Genomic DNA, 20,153 nt, shown 5'->3' with positions numbered 1-20,153 from the left:
TTAGAGATTAGTTTGCAGCATCTCAATACTCTAGTTCAGTGGTCATCAACCCTGCCCTACAGGGCCCACTAAGGCTCCATTCACACCTAGGCAGACAAATTCGCGGCGTTTTGTCGCCGCAAATCGCGGTACAAATAGCGGCGTTTTGTACCGCGATTTGCGGCGACAAAACGCCGGTATTGTCCGCTTAGATGTGCCCCAGATTGACCCCCTCTATGGAGAAGGTTCCCATCTCCTAGCCAAAAGCCGCCTGAAAAAAAGGTCCGGGACCTTTTTTCAGCATGAAGATGTGAACCATCTCCATAGAGGGACATGTGTTTTCATCCCTCTGGCGGCAGCGGCGTAGCACTACAGGCGTAAAAACGCCTAGGTGTGAATGGGGGCTAACAGGCCAGGTTTTATGTATTACCATGGGGAGATGCAGACTAGAATACTGCAATCACTGAGCAGCAAATGATATCACATGGGATGTATTTCAGTTATCTTTCAAACCTGGCCTGTTAGTGGACCCTGTAGGGCAGGGTTGATGACCACTGCTAGTTCATTACATCCCTGTTGCTACAATATAGGTTTTTAATTGCTAGTAGGCATGATCAGAAGGTTGGGAATAAATACGTGTGTATCTTTTAGCAATGGAGTGTGTGTGTGTGTGATCTGCACCTGTGCCAGGTTCTCTGTAGACAATTAGAGTCTCTGCTCATATGCTGTATTCAGATGGTAAGCTGTTTTGCTGCCTGCCCTCTGGGAAGCCAAGTTCTTGTTAGATGGAAAGTGCAGACTTTTTCAGATTTTTGTTTTTCCTCTATTGCCTAAAAGCCCCCTCCCATCTTGGATGCTTTGCATACTTTAACTGTGTTTTCAATCAAGTTTGACCAGTAGGATTCTGTGAGAAGGAGAAGATTGAAGACTAGTATTTGAAAGCATGTAAATGTAGCTGGAGTACATTCTTGTAGCATGGTCTGTGTACATGATTTGCTAGAAAGGAACGACTGTATAAACCAGGGTGCTGCTCTCGCTTATTATTCCTAGTTATTAAAAGTAATGTAAAATGTGACATTCCAGCTTGGTTTAACTCTTAAGTAATGAGCATGTTGAACTGTTTTTTTGTCCCAGAGACTGACCTTGTTAGGAGTACAGCTTATCTTGAATGCTAGTTAAATATTATCCACATTGATTACTATATACAGCATGGGTGGGGGGACTTGTTTTTTTGCTCTTGTAAAACAATTGGGCAATGCATATTGCAAGAACATGCATGGAAAGCTGCAGATCTGTTGATGTACTTGATAACCTTGTTAGATTCCCATCTGTGTGTTGTCTACACTGTGCCATTTGTATACTGACAGCAGGACTCTTCCACCGTCAGAATACATTGATCAGTGATTGGATCCTATTGGCTACAGTCAGCTGATTGAAAGTTTTCCAACAGTTCCACTCAACAGAAGTTGCTTGTTTAGATTGAGCTCGTCTGTCAAGGGGTAACAGCTGTAGATGGATTGAAAATTGTACTCCATCTATTGGTAGCGTAAAGCGGTGTTTCTCAACTCCTCAAGGGGCCCCAACAGGACATGTTTTTCAGGATTTCCAATATTTTGCACAGGTGATTTGATCAGCTTCACTGCCTCAGGCTGGGTTCACACTACTACACTACTTTCATCCTACTTTGCTCTGCTACATTGGTCCTACATTTATCCTACATTGGTCCTACATCCATCCGACTTTCATGAACAGGATACTACTTTGGGCCGACTTCAATGATATTCAATGGGTTGAAGTAGGATCAATGTAGGACCAAAAGTAGTACAGGGAGCATTTTCAAAGTCGGACCGACTTGTGTAGGACCAGTTAAGACAGCTCTCATAGGGAAACATTGATTTTCACACGTCATGCTACATGAGGCTCCCAATGTAGGACCGTTAGTCGGACAAGTGTGAACCCAGCCTTAGCAATTACCACAGCCATTTCATCCAAGGGAAATCCTGAAAACATGACCTGTTGGGGCGCCTTGAGGACTGAAGCTGAGAAACGCTGGCTTAAAGGGACACCATGCAATATCCTTAAAATCCATACATATCCACTACTTAATGGCCATGTGATCTATTTATTTTCATGTCATTTTACGGTTTGTCTGCCTTGTAACTTCCACATTGTGATCTGGTTGCTGCAAGCTAAAGTATTAGGCTTCATTTCCACTGGCGTTTTTACAGCCACTGTTAGGCGTTTTTAAGCAGTAAAAAAGCCTATGCCATTTGCAGCTCAAATGTCTATGTGGGCATGATGCCATAGAATAACATGGACAGGCGTTTTTAAGCTGTAAAAAACGCTCAGAAAAGTGGCTGTAAAAACGCCAGTGGAAATGAAGCCTTAGATGTTTGCCCTGTACTATAATACATCTGGTTGGCATTGCACGTCCGGAATATTGGTAACGTACTTGGCCAGTCATGTGGATTGGCAGTTTGCTTGGCTCTCCAATGTTCTGTGGTTGGTGACTTCCACTAGTCATCTGTTCGTGTCAGAAGACCCTATTTTATATATATATATATATATATATATATATATATATATATATATATATATATATATATATATATATATATATATATAAATAAAACATTTTTTTTTGGGCCCTCTTTACACAAGCATTCAGTCTCAATCTGTTTGTCTTTCAGACAGATCCAGACTGAACCACAGTGTATGCCTATGAGAAGGCAGATGTAAACAAAGGCATGTCCGTCATGCATCCGAGTCGGTTAACTGATTGTGCAAACTGAAGCAACTTGGAACAGGAATTCATCATCTGTGCCTTGGCACAAAACATGACTCAAATGATGACTCCTGTGTGAAGGCCCTCCTAGGAATCTGCCTGTGTTCAATCGGCAAGAGCCTGTTTAGGCCTCTTATGATTCACGTTTGTGGTCACTAGAATTTTTACTTTTCAGCATTGTAATGTTTTTGCGTCATACCTCCTATGCACAGCAACTTAAGTCTTTTACATATTTTGTTAGGCGTGTTCCTGTTAATCAGGTGTGGTTGTAACGCTTGCTGTAAACTTCTCTACCAACCTGTTTTAATTATTGAAATGTCTCCTTGAGAAGGCAATGCTGACATTGACAGTGTTCCTGCCAAAGGTATAGGTGCATTTGTAATGTGGAGTTGTGGTTTTATACCCCCCCACACCCCATTATTTTTGGCTCATCCAGCAGAAGCCATCAAGAAGGGAATACCTCTTGCTTGAGGGATTACTGCTGAGCTATTGTCTTCTGACCGTGGGGGAGACTTCCTGCAGTCAGAATACACTGATCTGCACCACTGGCTATAGCTGGTAGTGCTGATCAAGAGAATCTTCACATAGGCTAGTTGTAGACAAGTTGATCGTTCAACTTGTCTACAACCAGCCTGCCCATACATGAATTGAAATTTGGTGGGTCTCTTCTAAAAGGGGTATAGTCCTGAATGGGTTGGTCACCTTTATCCCTCATTGACTTGGTATAGTACCAGGGTGGTGTCAATGCCAGGTCCACCTAGAACCAATAACCTAATCTTTGGGAGATTGCTTGCGTTTTGATTACCTAGGGCTACTTTATCCAGGGACTTGACCAGGAGTTTACAGCTCTGTCTACCCTAGTGGCTACGGCCATTGCCATAGGATGGCCAGAAAGTAAGTGGGAAGTCTTCTGCACCAGGGTCAGTAGGGGTTTATCATCCTTGTGTCCCAAATATGAAAAGGCTTTGTATAGCCCCCTTGTAGTTCACGAGTTCAGTGTAATCTGTGGTTGTTGCTGCCATACTATGAATTTACCTAGGTTTTGTGGTATATTAAATGTATTTAATTTTTTTCACCCTACTGTAGATAAGAGAAACTGAGACAATGGACCCTAATGGAATGTTTGACCTTATGGAGTCCTCTGGGTCTCTGCCTGATGACGAGGATTTGGATGACTATTATGATGACGTGGATTCGGATTCAGATGAAGGGTCTGCCTCAGGAGGTAAAACTTGTTTATCAGTTATAGAACAATCAAAACACTTTGTTTGAATGATGCACTGAGGTGCGTCATGGGCCTATATATCGCCAATGTATAAATAATACTGAGCATGTTATGACCCAAAATGGGCTAGTAACTTTGATTTGTACATGCTGACTTTACATCTATAAAGATGTCATGGGGGGGGCGGGGACCAGTGCAGCAGGCTTATTAAAATTCCTACAAGGATAGTTTTTAAGGTGATGTTGAATGAAAGGGGACAGATTCAGTTTGTAAAGGGAAATCGCTGCCATGGCCGGGGGAAAAAAATGTACTTGTACAGTAGTGTTCAAAGTGTAAACACTTGCTTCCCTCATTGTATTTCTTCCACGTAGGCTCCAAGTATATCTCCGGTGCCTACAGGACGTGTTGAAACATATTTGACACATAAATGCATAGGAAAGATAAACAAGGTGTGGTTAGAATAGACTGGGGGGGACGACGACAAGATTTGGTTCTTGGAGAAGCTTGTGTTCTAAGTAAACATGCAAGTCTTCTGAAATGTTACACTTTTTTTTTTTTTTTTTTTTTCCACTTTCCATTTGGGCAATAGCATATTGACGTCCAGCAGTATAACACGCTGGCGGTCGCGGCGTGTCAGTCTGACACCCCGCATCTCCGATCGTGATAAGCCTGTCGGCCTTCTTGCCACGTGAACCGGTAAGCGACATTTCTCGGTTTGCTGATGGGGATAGCGAATCGCCGGCTCTGCCTGTCAGAGGGGGGGGGGGTCTTTGCTGATAATCAGCACGGCCCCCTCAAATGTACAAATCTCATGCCCAGCAGTGCCCCAATAATTGTCAGTAGCTCATCAGTGGGGGGGGGGGGACATTTTATAACAAACATTTTTTATTTTTTTTAAAATGTTGGTCTTTTTAAATTTGGCAAAAAATAAAAACCGCAGTGGTGGTCAAATACCACCAAAAAGCTTTGTAGGAAATGATAAAAATTTAGTTTGGGCACAATGTAGCATGACCGTGCAATGGCCATTCAAAGTGCAACGGTGCTGAATGCTGAAAATTGTTTTGGGCAGGACGGGGTGTAAGTGCCTGGTATTGAAGTGGTTAAACTACAGACCATTAAGTTTAATCCTGTTGATATAAGTAGGTGTAATATTGTACTGACTCATGTCTTCATAAGCAGTCTTGTCTGCCTACTACCCCTTTTTGGTCTTGCTGAACGTGGTAAGTCCTTTGAAATGTATACTGATATTTTATCTTAATCTGCTTTCCTCCTTTACAGATGATGATGAAATGGATGACCTTGAATCAACTCTGGACACGCCCACTGTGAGTATTGAGTTTAGAATGTACTGTACTGCTGCATCACTTTGATCCTTTGCTCGGGGGGGGTATAACTGTTTCTTTTGTGGTTGTGTGTGTGTGTGTGCATCACTTTCATCCTTTGATCGGGGGGGGTATAACTGTTTCTTTTGTGGTTGTGTGTGTGTGTGTGTGTGTGTGTGTGTGTGTGTGTGTGTGTGTGTGTGTATATATCGTCTAGCTCAAGTTTCAACATGTTGCAAATGCACACTGAATACAAATGAGGCCAGATTCTTTTTCCAGTGTTTTGGATCTTTGTTTTGTTCAGAATCCTTGAATATTTTTAACTGTTCATTTTATATTGTGTGTGTGTGTGTGTGTGTGTGTGTGTTAGTTATGCATTTTTGGCTGGGGGGGGGGGTTGAAGAGAATGTAATTTTGGAGTTGCTTAGTTGGCCATTTATTCATAAGCCCACCATAATTTTTAAAACCAGAAGTACCTACTAGGGTTGTCCCGATACCACTTTTTTAGGACTGAGTACAAGTATTATTATTATTATTATTATTATTATTATTATTATTTTTTTTTTATGTACTCGCCAATACCGATTTTTTTTTTTTTTTTTTTTAATGTCCCCCCACATATTCCAGCCATGTTCCCCCACATATTTCAACCATGTCCTACATACCTTGATGGTGCCCCCGTTAATCAGCGTGCGGGGAACATTACAGCTTTTGTTTGAATAGCTGTATCCCCGCCGCGTATAGACACTCCCCCTTGCTCGGGATTGGACAGATCATCCGTCCAATCCCATGCAAGGGGGAGTGTCTATACACGGCGGGGATACAGCTATTCAAACGAAAGCTGTAATGTTCCCCGCTTTGCGGCGGCGGGGGGGAACAAGTATTGTATTTCAGTATCGGGGGTACAATTCCTCCTGCGAGTACTCCCGCAAATACTCGGTATCGGGACAACCCTAGTACCTACCAAGCTGTTGTACATACCCTTCCAGAGTAGAGGAACGCTAAGCTTTTTCTTGCATACTTTGCTGAAAAGTTGGGATAACTTTTTATTTTATTTTTTTTATCCCATCAATTGCAGACTACTATGGGTAACAAGATTCCAGAAAACGATGTCATTGACTTGAAGAATGATGATTTCCTCCAGAATGAAAATGAGATAATACCCAGGAAGAATCTCATACCTGATGAGTCTGAAACATCCAATGAAATCTCCATGGCTAGCACTGCCAACAGCTTCTTCAGCAAGACTGAAGTTATAGTCGGTAGGTTTTTTTATTTATTTTATTAACCCACTTCCTTCCATATAGTATGTTTTTTAGATTTCTGCACAGTTCCTGTTTGTACTATACTGCCATATTAATCTGAACAAGTGTTTGTTGTACGCTTTGATTGGAAGGAAAAGCAATGTGAATTCTATTTGATCAAGTTCCTATTGCAATAAAGGCTGGTTCTACTTTATTGCCCTTAGGCCTGGTTCACACCTATGCAGGTTGCATATGCCAGGTGCATTTAGTGTTTTTCAATACATGCTTTTAATCCATTGAAGGCCTATGGAACCAAAAACCAGAAAAGCCCCTGTCCCTTTCCAAAAAATGCATAGATGTGAACTACATTCATAGAAAGTTGACTGTAGTGCATTTCTGCAAAACTGAAAATGCACTAAAAAAAATGCATAGGTGTGAACTAGGCATTGGGAGTAGAGGTCGACCGATATGGGTTTTTCTCTGGCCGATATTTAGAAATCGGGGCAGCCGATGGCCGATTTTTGCGGCCGATATTTTGGGCCGATTTTTTTGGATTAAGATGCATTGTGGAGGAGGATGGATGGTGCTGGGCGTGGGTGATGCGTTGTGGAGGGGGAAAGATGGTGCTGGCTGTGCCTGGGGGATGCATTGTGGAGGGGGGTGGATGAATGGTGCTGGGCGTGGGTGGGAGATGCGCTGTGGAGGGGGAAAGATGGTGCTGGCTGTGCCTGGGGGATGCATTGTGGAGGGGGGTGGATGAATGGTGCTGGGTGGGGGAAGGATGGTGCTGGGCGTGGGTGGGAGATGCGTTGTGGAGGGGGAAAGATGGTGCTGGCTGTGCGTGGGGGATGCATTGTGGAGGGGGATGGATGAATGGTGCTGGGTGGGGGATGTGTTGTGGAGGGGGATAGATGGATGGTGCTGGCGATGGATGGTGCTGGCGGTGGATGTGTTGTGGAGGGGGATGGATGATGCTGGCCGTGGGTGGGGGATGCGTTGTAGAGGGGGATGGCTGGATGTTGCTGGCCTTGGAGGGGGGATGCGTTGTGGAGGGGAAGAGATGGATGGTGCTGGCTGTGGATGGAGGGAAAGGGGTGGATGGATGGAGCTGGCCCTGGGTGGGGAATGCATTGTGGAGGGGGATGGAGCTGGCCGTGGGTGGAGGATGCATTGTGGAGGGGGAGAGATGGATGGTGCTGGCTGTGGAGGGAGGGGGGTGGATGGATGCAGCTGGCGGTGGGTGGGGGATGTATTGTGAAGGGGGATGGATGGATGGAGCTGGCCGTGGGTGGGGGATGCATTGTGAAGGGATGGATGCAGCTGGCCGTGGGTGGGGGATGTATTGTGAAGGGGGATGGATGGATGGAGCTGGCCGTGGGTGGGGGATGCATTGTGAAGGGATGGATGCAGCTGGCCGTGGGTGGGGGATGTATTGTGAAGGGGGATGGATGGATGGAGCTGGCCGTGGGTGGGGGATGCATTGTGAAGGGATGGATGCAGCTGGCCGTGGGTGGGGGATGTATTGTGAAGGGGGATGGATGGATGGAGCTGGCCGTGGGTGGGGGATGCATTGTAAAGGGGGATGGAGCTGGCCGTGGGTGGGGGATGTATTGTGAAGGGGGACGGATGGAGCTGGCCGTGGGTGGGGGATGTATTGTGAAGGGGGATGGATGGAGCTGGCCGTGGGTGGGGATTATGTATGTATGTGTGTGTGTGTGTGTGTGTGTGTGTGTGTGTGTGTGTGTATATACAGGGGTGTGCACCATGTACACTGTTCCCTCCAGCACTGTCCATTGGATGACACCTGTGAGCTCCCACGTGAGTTGGAGTACTATGTACAATCACTAGAGAGCCGAGGCACCTATCAGAGCTGGAGCCGTAGCCTAGAGCCCATGTTCAGTAATCCCGCCACCGTTCCAGCATGCAGGAAGCTTTTGTGATCTCTTTGCGCAGACAACTTGTACTGCAGCTGCTTGGGCTTGTGACAAGTTTGCTTTCTGCTACAGCCCGCCGAGGTAGGGGGGGCGGGGCCGCCGCGCAGGCTACCAGTAGCGTGGCTGAAGGATCCATTTCTCGTGCTGCTGTAGGTGGAGCGGGGTTTTTTAGCGCGGCAGCCGAAAATCGGCTTTTTTTTTTTTTTTCAATAATCGGCCGATGCCGATTTCTTAAACGACAAATGGACTGCTCGCTTTTCCAAGGGATTTTTTTCCCTATAGCTTGGTGTATGAGCTGACTTCACACATCTAATCATGTACAAGCAAAAATTCTGTGCGAGCTAGTAGATTTATATTAAAAATTATATATTCTTTTCTTTCACAGCTCTTGCTGCTGGTGCTCTAGTTGGCCTGCTGTTCGCCATCTTCATCATTGTTTTGTTGGTCATGCGCATTAGGAGGAACAAAGGAGACCTCACCTATGATGCAGTGAAAAAGCCCATCTACAAGAAGGCATCTACAGTTGAGGCATAGAAGACTTTAAAATCTTTTGACTGAACTTTTTGAAATGCCTTATGGACCCAAGAAATGCTTTTTTTTCATAAAAGTGCATTCATATTACTGCATCAAGAGATTTGTTGTTCTTTTCTTTCAAGAAACCGTTATGACTTTCCCAGATAAAGTGCATTGAAAGGATGCAAAATAAGCTGTTAAGCGTTGACTCTCTAAAGCTACGATGCTTGCCATAGTCTCTGGACTGGCAAACTTCTTTTTTTATTTTCCCCTCCCCCAAATGTATGAACTGTTGCAAAACAAGGAAATTATGGTAAATGTTAAGGTACACTACATAAAAGATGGACTTTATGTTCATTATACATAACACTAATGCACATAAACTGTATTTAATTTTGTCAGACTTTACACTGCAGTTTTTCTAGGATCAGCGATCATTATATATTTTTAATGCGTATTTTTGTATTTTCCTCCACTGAGACAACCCTGTTTGTAGACAAATGCTGTATAGAGATCATTACACGTGGGTTTGCAATTACCCAACACTTGGAAGCGGTGCTGTTTCCAGGGATTGGAACTGATTCATCATCACTTTTTGTTCTGCTACAGAGGGGGTGCTCTCCCTGGAACAAGCTCTGCCTCTGGGATATTGTGAATGACAGCCACCATTACTGGAGGGGGGAAACTCAACCCTACAGCATTCTCCCATTAAGATATGTCCAGCCTTGATGTGGTCAACTGTTAGGTAACCTGAATCCTCAGCTATTGAAGTATATTGTCTAGTGCCCTACTGGCTGCCAAGGCACATTGGGGAGTGTCCTTTGCTAATAGCTGGATGTTGACTTATTGCTCATTCTTAATGTGGCGCAATAGAGCTCCCTTTAGGCGGAGGTCCCATGCTTGTGCCATCAACATATGTCAAATTACTTGGCACAATTTTTGTGGCTTGGATTCCTGTTGCTTACACCCAGTTTATTCTAATTCCACCACCCCTTTTTTTTATATATATATATATATATATATATATATATATATATATATATATATATATATATATATAAAAATGTATGTGTGTGTATAAAAATGGGATTTTGTGTGGAAAGAAGACAAATTTGTACCTACACATCTCCCCATGATTGCTGTTTTCATTGAACTTTGTAAGCATCACAGTTGCCAAACTTAACATAAAAGCAACTATTTTCTGACCAAGTGCAAAGCTCACTTTTTGTCTAAGCACATGTCCTTCATGTTGTGTGTTTTTTCCATATGTTTAGAGTGAATGACTGGGTGTGCGTGTGAAAATAAATATATATGTGCAAAAAATAAAATTGATATAGTTTGGTACAGCAGAATTTTTTTTTTTTGAGGGGAAATGTTAGTTTTGAAGTGAATATTTAAATTTTTAATATTCACTTTATAATGTTAGGTTAAGTGTTTAATATTGATCGTGTTTGTAGAAATTTTGTTGCAAATAATAAAATTCTACTTTTTGTAATTTAACTTAATGTTTCATATTAACCTCCATGTGTATATATGTATAATATATTTTTATACAAAGGGCATTTTCTTGTGAACCTGTCACCAACTATTTTGATGTCCCAGGATTTTTTTTTTTTTGGCAGCAGTTTGAAAATGAGACCTGAGCTGTATTTCTTATTTGGAAATATCCCAGTTTAACAAAAATAATTAAATGACGAAAGTGCATTAGCTCTAGACAGGAGAGGTCTTCCAAAAAAAAATGGAACAGTCTTTTGCACCGCCTATGTCGCCAAAATAAGTGTGACAGGTTCACTTTAAATACATGTAGGGCAGTTGCTAAATTACATTTCCATCTTGTAAGTGCAGCCACAATGGTTTCCTTGTGTACAACTGCTCAGTACGTCATTCAGTTCTTCACAGTACAGTTTCAAGTTTTTGTTTGTTTTTTATATCTTGTAAAATATGTAGCAATTATTAAATATTTATATTTCACAACTTTTAATGGCAGTTTTTCTTTACTTGCAGCCTTTTATTTTAAAGCAAGTTGTTTCAAACATGAGATGTGAATCAACTTAATGGGCTTATTTTAATTTTATTTTTTTACATTTTGGATAGTAGCAGCAGATTCAAGAGTGGGTTTTTATTATTATTTTATTTATATATAAAAAAAAATAATTATACACTGGGGAAAAATATTTTTTAGAAATAAAAATGTCTCAGCAAGATATGACAAAACGGTTTATCCATATAAAAACCTTCTTTCCTGTGGCTTTAATTGTAAGCGTAAAAGCTTTATCCTAGTCCTCGTGAGCCAGACTATAACCTAGTTCTCTGTCCCAGACTTGAACATAATGTGGGCGGTCAGGAAATGCATGAAATGGAGTACCATATATTTTAGATGAGGTGTGTGAACACTTTGAGCCAGAAAGACACAGCTCCTCAAACATGGTCAGATCCCCACGGTACCATTCCTTGGACCCCTTTCACACTATGGCAGGGATATGCAATTGGCAAGACTCTGACAGCCACAAGCATGACACTCAGAGGCATGATGGAACTTGTAGTTTTTCAACAGCTGGTGGTCCGCTAATTGCATTTCCCTGCACTATGGCATTTATCATGCGTTTTGGCGTTAAAAAAAACACCTGAAAGAAGCCTCATCTGCAATCCCAATGTGAAGCTCGAGTGCTTTCAGAGCCTTTTCACACTGCCAGCACCCAAAAAAAGCTGGTAAAGCTCTGCTAAGACCCCTTTCACGCTAAGGTGTTCAGGCGTAAAAAAAAAAACCTCTGGGAAGGGGCGCTTTAGGAGTGGTGTATTCAACACTGCAAAGAAGCTGCTTGCAGGATTTTTTTTTTTTTTTTTTTTTTTGCCAACGCAGCGCCTCGGTGTTAAAGCACTTGGGCTTTCACATTGGGATTGCAGATGAGGCTTCTTTCAGGTGCCTTTTGAAAAAAAAAAAGCACCTGGAAAAACGCCCCAGCGTGAAAAGGTCTTGACCAGCTCCTCAAAAGTGATGTAATTGAAAATATTGTAGCCATTGTCTGCTAGCAGAACTGGTTTTAATTTTGGAGCTTTTTTCCAAAATGTTTTTCAGGATGGCACCTGAGATCATGGTTCCTCCCACATGAAAAGCCTCATCAACTAAGTCTTTAATAGGAGGCCTCCACGTTGCTGCCTCTGGTGGGAGCCATGATTTTTTTATTTTTCCCTCTCTCAGAATGTTTTTTTTTTTTATCACGCAGGCGCATACAGCGATGGAGCGAAAAAGGGAGGGGGGCAAGGCACTGGGCCGTTTCTCCTATGGGGGGGGGTTACTCGCCCATTTCACCCCCCATATCTCCCTGGTGGTGCCGTAGCTTGTGGATTAACATGTCTGCCTAGTAGCTGGGGACTTTTTTTTTTTTTTTTTTTTTTTTATAGGCGGACCCACAGAGGTGGTCTTAAGTGCACCTGGGTGTGGTGATCTGTGCTGTACAGCAGCTTTTTTAACGTGGTCCCTTGTCTTTTTCTCTTCTGTTTGTGCCGTCCAAAAGTTCTGTCAACCAGTCAAGAGAAGGTGCCCTGTCTGCAAAGAAAAATTAAGCGAGGCTTGGACCAAGCCACTTTGTGCAGATTGCATTTCAAATCTAGTCAAGGAGGAGTCCCAATCCTTCTGTGGCGATTTAGTATCTACTATTGATGAGCTCCGTGTCACTTTTCAAGGTCAAACCTAAGAACTGGGTCCCTCAAAGGAACTCTAAATATTAACAGGGGGCCCAATCTCTCAGGACACTTCCCAAGAATCTGCTTCCCTTGCTCCAGATGGAACAGATGCTGTGGAGGAGGATTAAGCAGATGCTGCTTCTAAATACAGAATGTCGCTAGAAGAGGATGGAGGACTTTTGAAAGTAATCCATGCTACTTTGAGCATAGAGGAAAAGGAGCTCTCCCTACATGACCGCATGTATGCAGGTTTGGGAGATTTAAAGGGCTGTGTCTTTCCAGTTCATTCACTAATCCAATGTGAATAAGGGTGGTTGGAACCTGAACTTTTTTTTTTTCAAGCTGACAAGATTTGAGCTAAATTCTGACACTCTGGAACAAGGTTCCAAAACTGGATTCCGCTTTTTCACACGTCTCAAAGTCAACTGACCTCGCCTTTGAGGATATGGGCATGCTAAAGGAGCCTATGGAAAAAAGAATGGACCTGCTTCTTAAAAGGGCATGGCAATCGGTGATGAATAATCTGAAACTGGCAATGTGTTGCTAGAAATTGAGAATACTGGAATAACCCGATGAAGGCCCATAGTACAGTGGATTCCCCAAAACAGGATATTCTGGACTCCTTTACAACTTTTTCTGCAGCAGTGTCATACATTGCGGATGCTTCAGCAGAATATATTCGTATGTCAGCAGCTTTAAGGAACTCTGCTAGGAGAGCTTTGTAGCTGAAAACTTGGCATGGGGATGCGGCATCTAAGAACAGGTTGTGTAGTATTCCTTTGCTGGGGATTTGTTAAGCGCTAGAGTCCATTCTTGATCGTACGGTATTTGTTTCGCCCGCAAAAAGGACAGCAGGAAGGAAACACAGAGGAAGTCTTCCCAGAAGCCAAAAGGTAGGAGTGGAGTGCTCTTCAATCCTCCGAAAAGCTGCAATGACTCCCTGCTCCAGGTCGGGGAAGACTCCAGGAGTTCCTTTCTCCTGTCTCTCCAAGTGGAGAGACATCACTTCAAATCGGTTTATTTTAAACTTGCTCTACCAAGGATACGTGATGGAATTCACGGAAGAACCTCAGAAAAGATTCCTGGTGACAAATGTCACAAGGGATCCGAACAAGGCTCTAGCCATGAAGTCCTTAATCAAGGAACTGATATCCAGAGTCATTGTTCCGGTCCTGACAGTTTTTCCAGGGTTTCTACTCCCATATTCCTTGTTCAGAAACCCTCAGGAAAGTACCGCATAATCTTAAATTTCAACATGCTGAACCAGTCAGAGTACAGAAGATTTCAGATGGATTCCATCTTCTCAGTAAGAAACCTGAGTCGAGGGTGCTTCATGCCATTAATAAACTTAGAGGATGCCTACCTCCACATTCCTATTGCTGCCAGGTCTCAGATACCTGAGGTTAGCTCTGAAAGAAGGGAAGAAGGTGGTACACCTGCAATTCAGAGCTCTCCCATTCGGCCTGTCGTCTCCAAGGGTGTTCACGAAGGTAATAGCCGAAGCACTGGCACCCAAAAGGAATCTGATTCCTTATCTAGACGACCTGCTGTTTTCTGCTCAAACCAGATAAGGACTTCAGAAGAACTTGGACAGAGCCTGTGCTCACCTAGAATCCATTGGATGGATCTTAAACCTTAAAATGAAATCTGATTCCCTCACAAGAAGTGTTATTCCTGGGATTCTGTATCAACTCTTTGGAGCAAAAGATTTTTCTCCCTGAAGAAAAACAGAAAAAGTTGGTAGAGGTGTCACTGTTACAGTCCAAACAGCTTCTGTCCAGGAGGGTCATGTCGGCGCTAGGAGCCCTGACCTCTTCAGCGGGCAAAGCTCCATTTCAGACCTCTGCAAAGTTTTTTTTTTTGTTAACCTGGGATCGCCAGCAAGATTCACTAGTGAAGATCCCCACCACGGCAAAAAGGAGTCTCTCATGGTGGAAGAACCAGACAAGGTTTTCAGCAGGCCTGTTATGGTCCTTTCCAACCCAGGTAAGGTTAACTGATGCCAGGTCCTGGGGGCTCAGGGATCGTGGTCCACGAGAAGCACTAAGATCTTTAAACTGTAGGGAACTAAAGGCTATAGAGATGGCCTTACTGACCTTTGCAGAAGACGTCCAGGAACAGCATGCAAAGATCCTGTCAGGCAACGCTGCACCGGTGGCCTACATAAACAGATAGGGGCACCAGAAGCTCTTCAGGGCCTTAGCAGGAAACATCTTAAACTGAGCAGAGCTCTATACTTTATCCTTGTCCGCGGTCCACAAAGGGGACTCTAAACAGGGTAGCGGACTTCCTCAGCGGGAACCAGGTATATGAAGCGGAGTGGCAATTGAATCCAGATGTCTTCAATTTGATAGTGAAGAAATGGGGGTGGCCAAGAGTGGATCTCTTTGCAACTCAGGAAAATGCACAAATATCTCACTACTTCTCCCTGAACAGGAACATGTCATCACTGGTAGTAGATGCTCTGGCGCACAGATGGAAATTTCACCTCTGCTACGCCTCCCCCCCCCCCCAATTTCAGCTTATCCCTCAGGTCACATCAATAATCCGGAGAGGGCATACAACAGTAATCCTCATCACTCCCTCCTGGCCCAGAAGACCTTGGTTTTCATCCCTTCTACAGATGCAACTCCAAACTCTATTGGCACCGTCCGTTGAGACAAGACCTGCTGTTACAAGGTCCCCTGCTTCACCAGGAAGTAGCAAAGCTAAAACTCACAGCTTGGCTTCTGAGGAGCAGCTCTTGAGGAGAAAAGGCTTCTCAGATAGGTTGGTCGCTACCCTCCTATCTAGCAGAAAGAGTGTTACCAGAGCAAAATATTACAAAGTCTGGAAAGTCTTTAACTCCTGGTTCACAGCATCCGGTAGATCATTAAAACAAATTTCTTCTATCCTGGAATTCCTGTAAGAAGGAGCGGACAAGGGCCTTGTAACGAGACCCTTGCTCGCTTCCGCTCCCCCGGCACTCCTCTGCTACTATTGAGTCAGCTTGCAGATCGCAACGTCTGATGGTTCGGTCATCAAAGGCTCCGGGATCCGAACTACAGCTATGTGCCGTTCGAAATCCATTAGAACAAACACCAGGCAGGCTGTATGTAAGTTCAAACGGAAAGACCTTTATTGGAAGCGCACAACACTTTTATACATAATTTGGAACATCCCGCCCCCAACAACCGCCTTTCTATTGGTCAATTGTAAAGTACATGTAGTTCTCCTTTAGGTCCTCTTAGCCATGCAAATGAGGACTTGAAAATGAGTCAGCAGGGATTGGTCCGATAGCTTGAATAGAAGGACTGCTATGTGTAATGAGACAGAAGCCCCAGGGGGCAATCAATGTACACAATAACCAGACACAGAACAATGGAGCCGTCTGGAGCCTTAAGACAGAGCAGAAGACCCCCCCACTGTGTAACAGATTTCAAGGAGGAACACTTCCGCATTCCAAGGTCCATGACAATACTTCCCCTGGGAAACAGTCCAACAGCCACAGTGGGACCCCGAACGGGTCAACTCGAGGATGTTGGAAAAGTAGTCTTAAGGTTCCAGGTCTGTCTGCCGGGGTAACCCCTCCTGTCTCAGTGCCAGCATGTCCCGGGTCCCCAGTATCTTTTCTGGCCCATAGTCTGTCGGTAGGAGGCCCACCCCCAGTCCCTTCCAAAACACACAGTGACAGTGGGTTCTGTCACAGGCCTAGTGGTCAGTACCCTCAAAGTTCAGGTTGCCGCACTGATTGTATTTTTGGAAAAATCTATTTTATCAAAACCCCTAGTGCTCAGAGTCTTTAAGCCCCCACCCGGTCTAGACCGATGGTGATCTAAAGCTGTCCATCATGGGACTGATCAGTTGTTCTACAGGCCTTGACCAGGGAACCTTTCAAGCCCATTAACTTAAAGGGTCACTAAAGGAATTTTTTTTTTTTTTTGCGCTAAATGGCTTCCTTTACCTTACTGCAGTCCTGGTTTCATGTCCTCATTGTTCGTTTTTGCTCTGATGTTGCTGTAATTCTTCTCTGTTCTGGACACTTTCTGGTTGTCTGTCCGTTTCCTGATGACCACAGTACTGGGAGATTCTAGTTTCATTTTCCAAACCATCACTGCTCTATGGCTCTGTACATGCACAGAGGCAGGATAACATGCAAAAACGAAACTAGAGGTACATTATATGATTGATTTTTATCTATTTTAATCAATTTTAAAAGGAATCGGTTAACTATTATGTCTCTATACCCTGTAAACAGTAATTTCAGCAATGGCGATTACAACGGCTCGAAGAATCAGCGAGCTGCAAGCCTTATCAATCAGGGAGCCATTTTTTTCAGACAGAATTGGTCTGAAGACGAATCCTAATTTTTTACCGAAGGTTGCTTCAGTCCAAAATAGAACCCAGGAGATCCTTCCTACGTTTTGTTTGAATCCGTTGGGTAAGAAGGAAGAATTCCATACCCTGAATGTTAAAAGAGCAGTCTTAGGTTACCTGGAAGCTACTAAAGACTTTAGATTTTCAGACGCATTATTTATTTTATTTGCTGGTAATAAAAAAGGAAAACGAGCTTCCAGAGGAACCATTGCCAGATGGTTGAGAATGGCTATCTCAGACACCTATTCCCTTACAGGCCAGGAGAGTCCAGTAAGTATCAAGGGCTCAATCTACTAGCGCTTCGGCATTGAGTTGGGCAGAAAAAGCTGGTGCCACCCCCGAACAAATTTGTAAGACCGCTACATGGACAAGTCTGACGACCTTTGCCTGTCATATGTTGGACCTCATGACGGCTGGGGACCAGGCTTTCGAAAGGAAAGTCTTACAGGCTGTTGTCCCACTCTTAATGGGGTAAGTCTCGATTATCCTCTCGGGTGCTGTCCTGAGACTTTTTGGAAAAATGCAAGTTAGACCTATCGGTAACTTGTTTTCCAATAGGCTTTCAGGACAGCAGTTACCTGCCCTTTTTTTATGCTGTTGCTGTAATACTATGATATAACTGTAGCTTATGTGTTGCCAAGGCTTGAGGTTCTCTATAAACAACTGATGGAAGCAACGTGGAAGCCTCCTATTAAAGACTTAGTTGATGAGTGTTACCTGTGGAAGCCATGATCTCTCAGGTAGAAAAGCCTATTGGAAAACCAGTTACCGGTAAGTTTAACTTGCTTTTTTCAAGCTTCTCTAAGGACAAAATGATGCAAAATCTCTCAAGTAGGGCCTCAAAATAACAATAGGTGCATTTATGTATTAAAGAATGCAACAAGAAATGTAAGGGTGCAATTAGGGCGGCTAAGATAGAACATTAAAGATACGTAGTCAAGAGCAAAAAGAAATCCCAAGAAATTCTTTAAGTATGTAAGCACTAAAAAAAGGGAGGATAGACCATATTGGCCCCATAAAGAATGAGGAAGGACATCTGGTTACAAAGGATGGGGAGATGGCGAAGGTATTGAATTGATTCTTCTCAGTCTTAAGTGGGGGCCCTCAGTAACCAAAACTGCAGTGTTTATCCTTGTGACACATCACAGAAAGCTCCTCCCTGGTTAACAGAGGGCCAGAATTAAAATTAGACTTGGGAAACTTAACATTTAATAAATCACCGGGACCAGATGGCTTGCACCCAAGGGTACTTAGGGAACTCAGTCAAGTAATTGGATGACCGTTGTTCCTAATTTTTACTGACTGGAATGGTACCAGCTGATTGGAGAAAAGCCAATGTAGCACCAATAGTTCAGAGGGTGGTGATAAATGGGGAGTACTCGGAATGGTCAGGGGTGGGTAGTGGGATCCCCAGGGTTCTGTGCTGGGAACAATCCTGTTTAATTTGTTAATAAACAACCTGGAGGACGGGGTAAACAGTTCAATCTCTATTTGTGGACAATATTAAGCTAAGCAGGGCAATAACTTCTCTGCATGATGTGGAAACCTTGCAAGAAGATCTGAACAAATGGGGTGGGCAACTACATGGCAAATGAGGTTCAATGTAGAAAAATGAGGAAAGGTTGCGAGCACTGAATTTATGCTCTCTGGAGAAGAGACTCTTGAAAGGGGATATGATTTCATATTACAAATGCCACACTGGTGACCCCACAATAGGGATAAAATGTTTTTGCAGAAGGGAGTTTAACAAGACACGTGGCCACTCATTAAAATAAGAAGAAAAGAGGTTTAACCTTAAACTACGTAGAGCATTCTTTACTGTAAGAGCGGCAAGGATGTGGAATTCCACAGGCAGTGGTCTCAGCGGGGAGCATCGATAGTTTCAAGAAACTATTAGATAAGCACTTGAACGACCACAACATACATGGATATACAAGGTAATACTGACATAAAATCACACACATAGGATGGACATATGTCTTTTTTCAACCTCACCTACTGTAAAATAGGCAAGGCTTAGCACTTCTGACAATGTTTTTATTGCATTCCCAGTGACAACCACACCCATGATGTGGCCCTTTACTCCCACCACCTGCAGCCTTCTGGGATACACGTCACACATACTTGTAGCTGCTGACTTTATTTTTGCATAACTGGGTGACATTCTTCTAATTCCTGCCAGAAGCAGAAAAAAATGGCTAAAATTGGGTTTAAAGGCTTGGTATGCATTCAAAAAGTTCAACATGCATACATTTGCTTTGATGCACACTTAAATAGTGCATGCAGTGTCTGACAAGCTTTGAAGTGGCACCTATTGCTGCTTCAAGTGCCACCTTTCCTGTTAAAGCAAGCACAGACTGATCAGCCAGGGCAGTGCACTTGTACATAAATTAAGGGGAAATTCAAGAACAATGAATACCCTTCACACCTAAGGGTAAAACAAATCTAAATGCCTAAACTAAATTTTGACTTGGGTTAGTAAAAATGTACATATGTCAACTACTTTGTGCATCCAGGTGGATTATACCTTTTTTTTGGGGGGGGGGGGGGGGGGGGGGTTCTTACCTAAAACACACTGATGCTAATTAAAAAAAAAAAACCCTGTTGAATATACTGGCACTGACTTGGATCAAACCTTGATCTAGGTATTTTACTTTTTTTTTTTTCTTCAAGGAATGAGAAGAATACATCGTCTATCTCCATTCACAGAAAGGAGGGGGGGGGAGTGACACACAAACACAGGTGGGCTTCACAGTGACTGATCAGAGACTACCACAGATCAGGTGACCTGGAATTGGAAGATCCGGGTCCTGATCGTTAGTGAGACCCTGGTCTCTGTGCTGGGAGCTCACCCATACATTGATGTGGCCCCACTTAAAGCCCAGTGCAGTAAGGCTGCATATGTGTTACATCAGTGTGAAGGCAGTCAATGTACACTAAGGCTGCAACTAACGATTATTTTCATAATAGATTAGTTGGCAGATTTATTGTTTCGATTAATCGGATAATAACCTTAAAAGTGTGGTGTATAGTTTAGTTAATATGTAACGTTTTAAAGAAAAGGCAATTTATTCATAAATATCTCTATGCAATGGTAAATATAAATAACCA

The 20,153-nt window shown here is 43.4% G+C and overlaps 1 protein-coding gene across 1 annotated transcript in view; it reads left to right on the top strand.

The window, feature by feature from the left end:
* The window catches only part of LOC120919244 (syndecan 4-B-like), a 28,967-nt gene extending 19,592 nt beyond the window's left edge, over positions 1-9,375 (top strand). Inside the window, exons 2-5 of the mRNA XM_040331308.1 lie at positions 3,851-3,989; positions 5,268-5,314; positions 6,390-6,573; positions 8,875-9,375. Of these exons, the coding sequence (XP_040187242.1) occupies positions 3,851-3,989; positions 5,268-5,314; positions 6,390-6,573; positions 8,875-9,023 (519 nt within the window). The 3' untranslated portion in view covers positions 9,024-9,375. The remainder of the gene's footprint in view (positions 1-3,850; positions 3,990-5,267; positions 5,315-6,389; positions 6,574-8,874) is intronic.
* The last annotated feature ends 10,778 nt before the right edge of the window (positions 9,376-20,153 follow it).

This window comes from Rana temporaria, chromosome 12 (genome assembly GCF_905171775.1).
Source record: "Rana temporaria chromosome 12, aRanTem1.1, whole genome shotgun sequence".
In the NCBI taxonomy this organism is placed as follows: domain Eukaryota; kingdom Metazoa; phylum Chordata; class Amphibia; order Anura; family Ranidae; genus Rana; species Rana temporaria.
The sequence above is the reverse complement of the archived record's forward strand: the minus strand, read 5'-3'. Positions and strand labels throughout refer to the sequence as shown.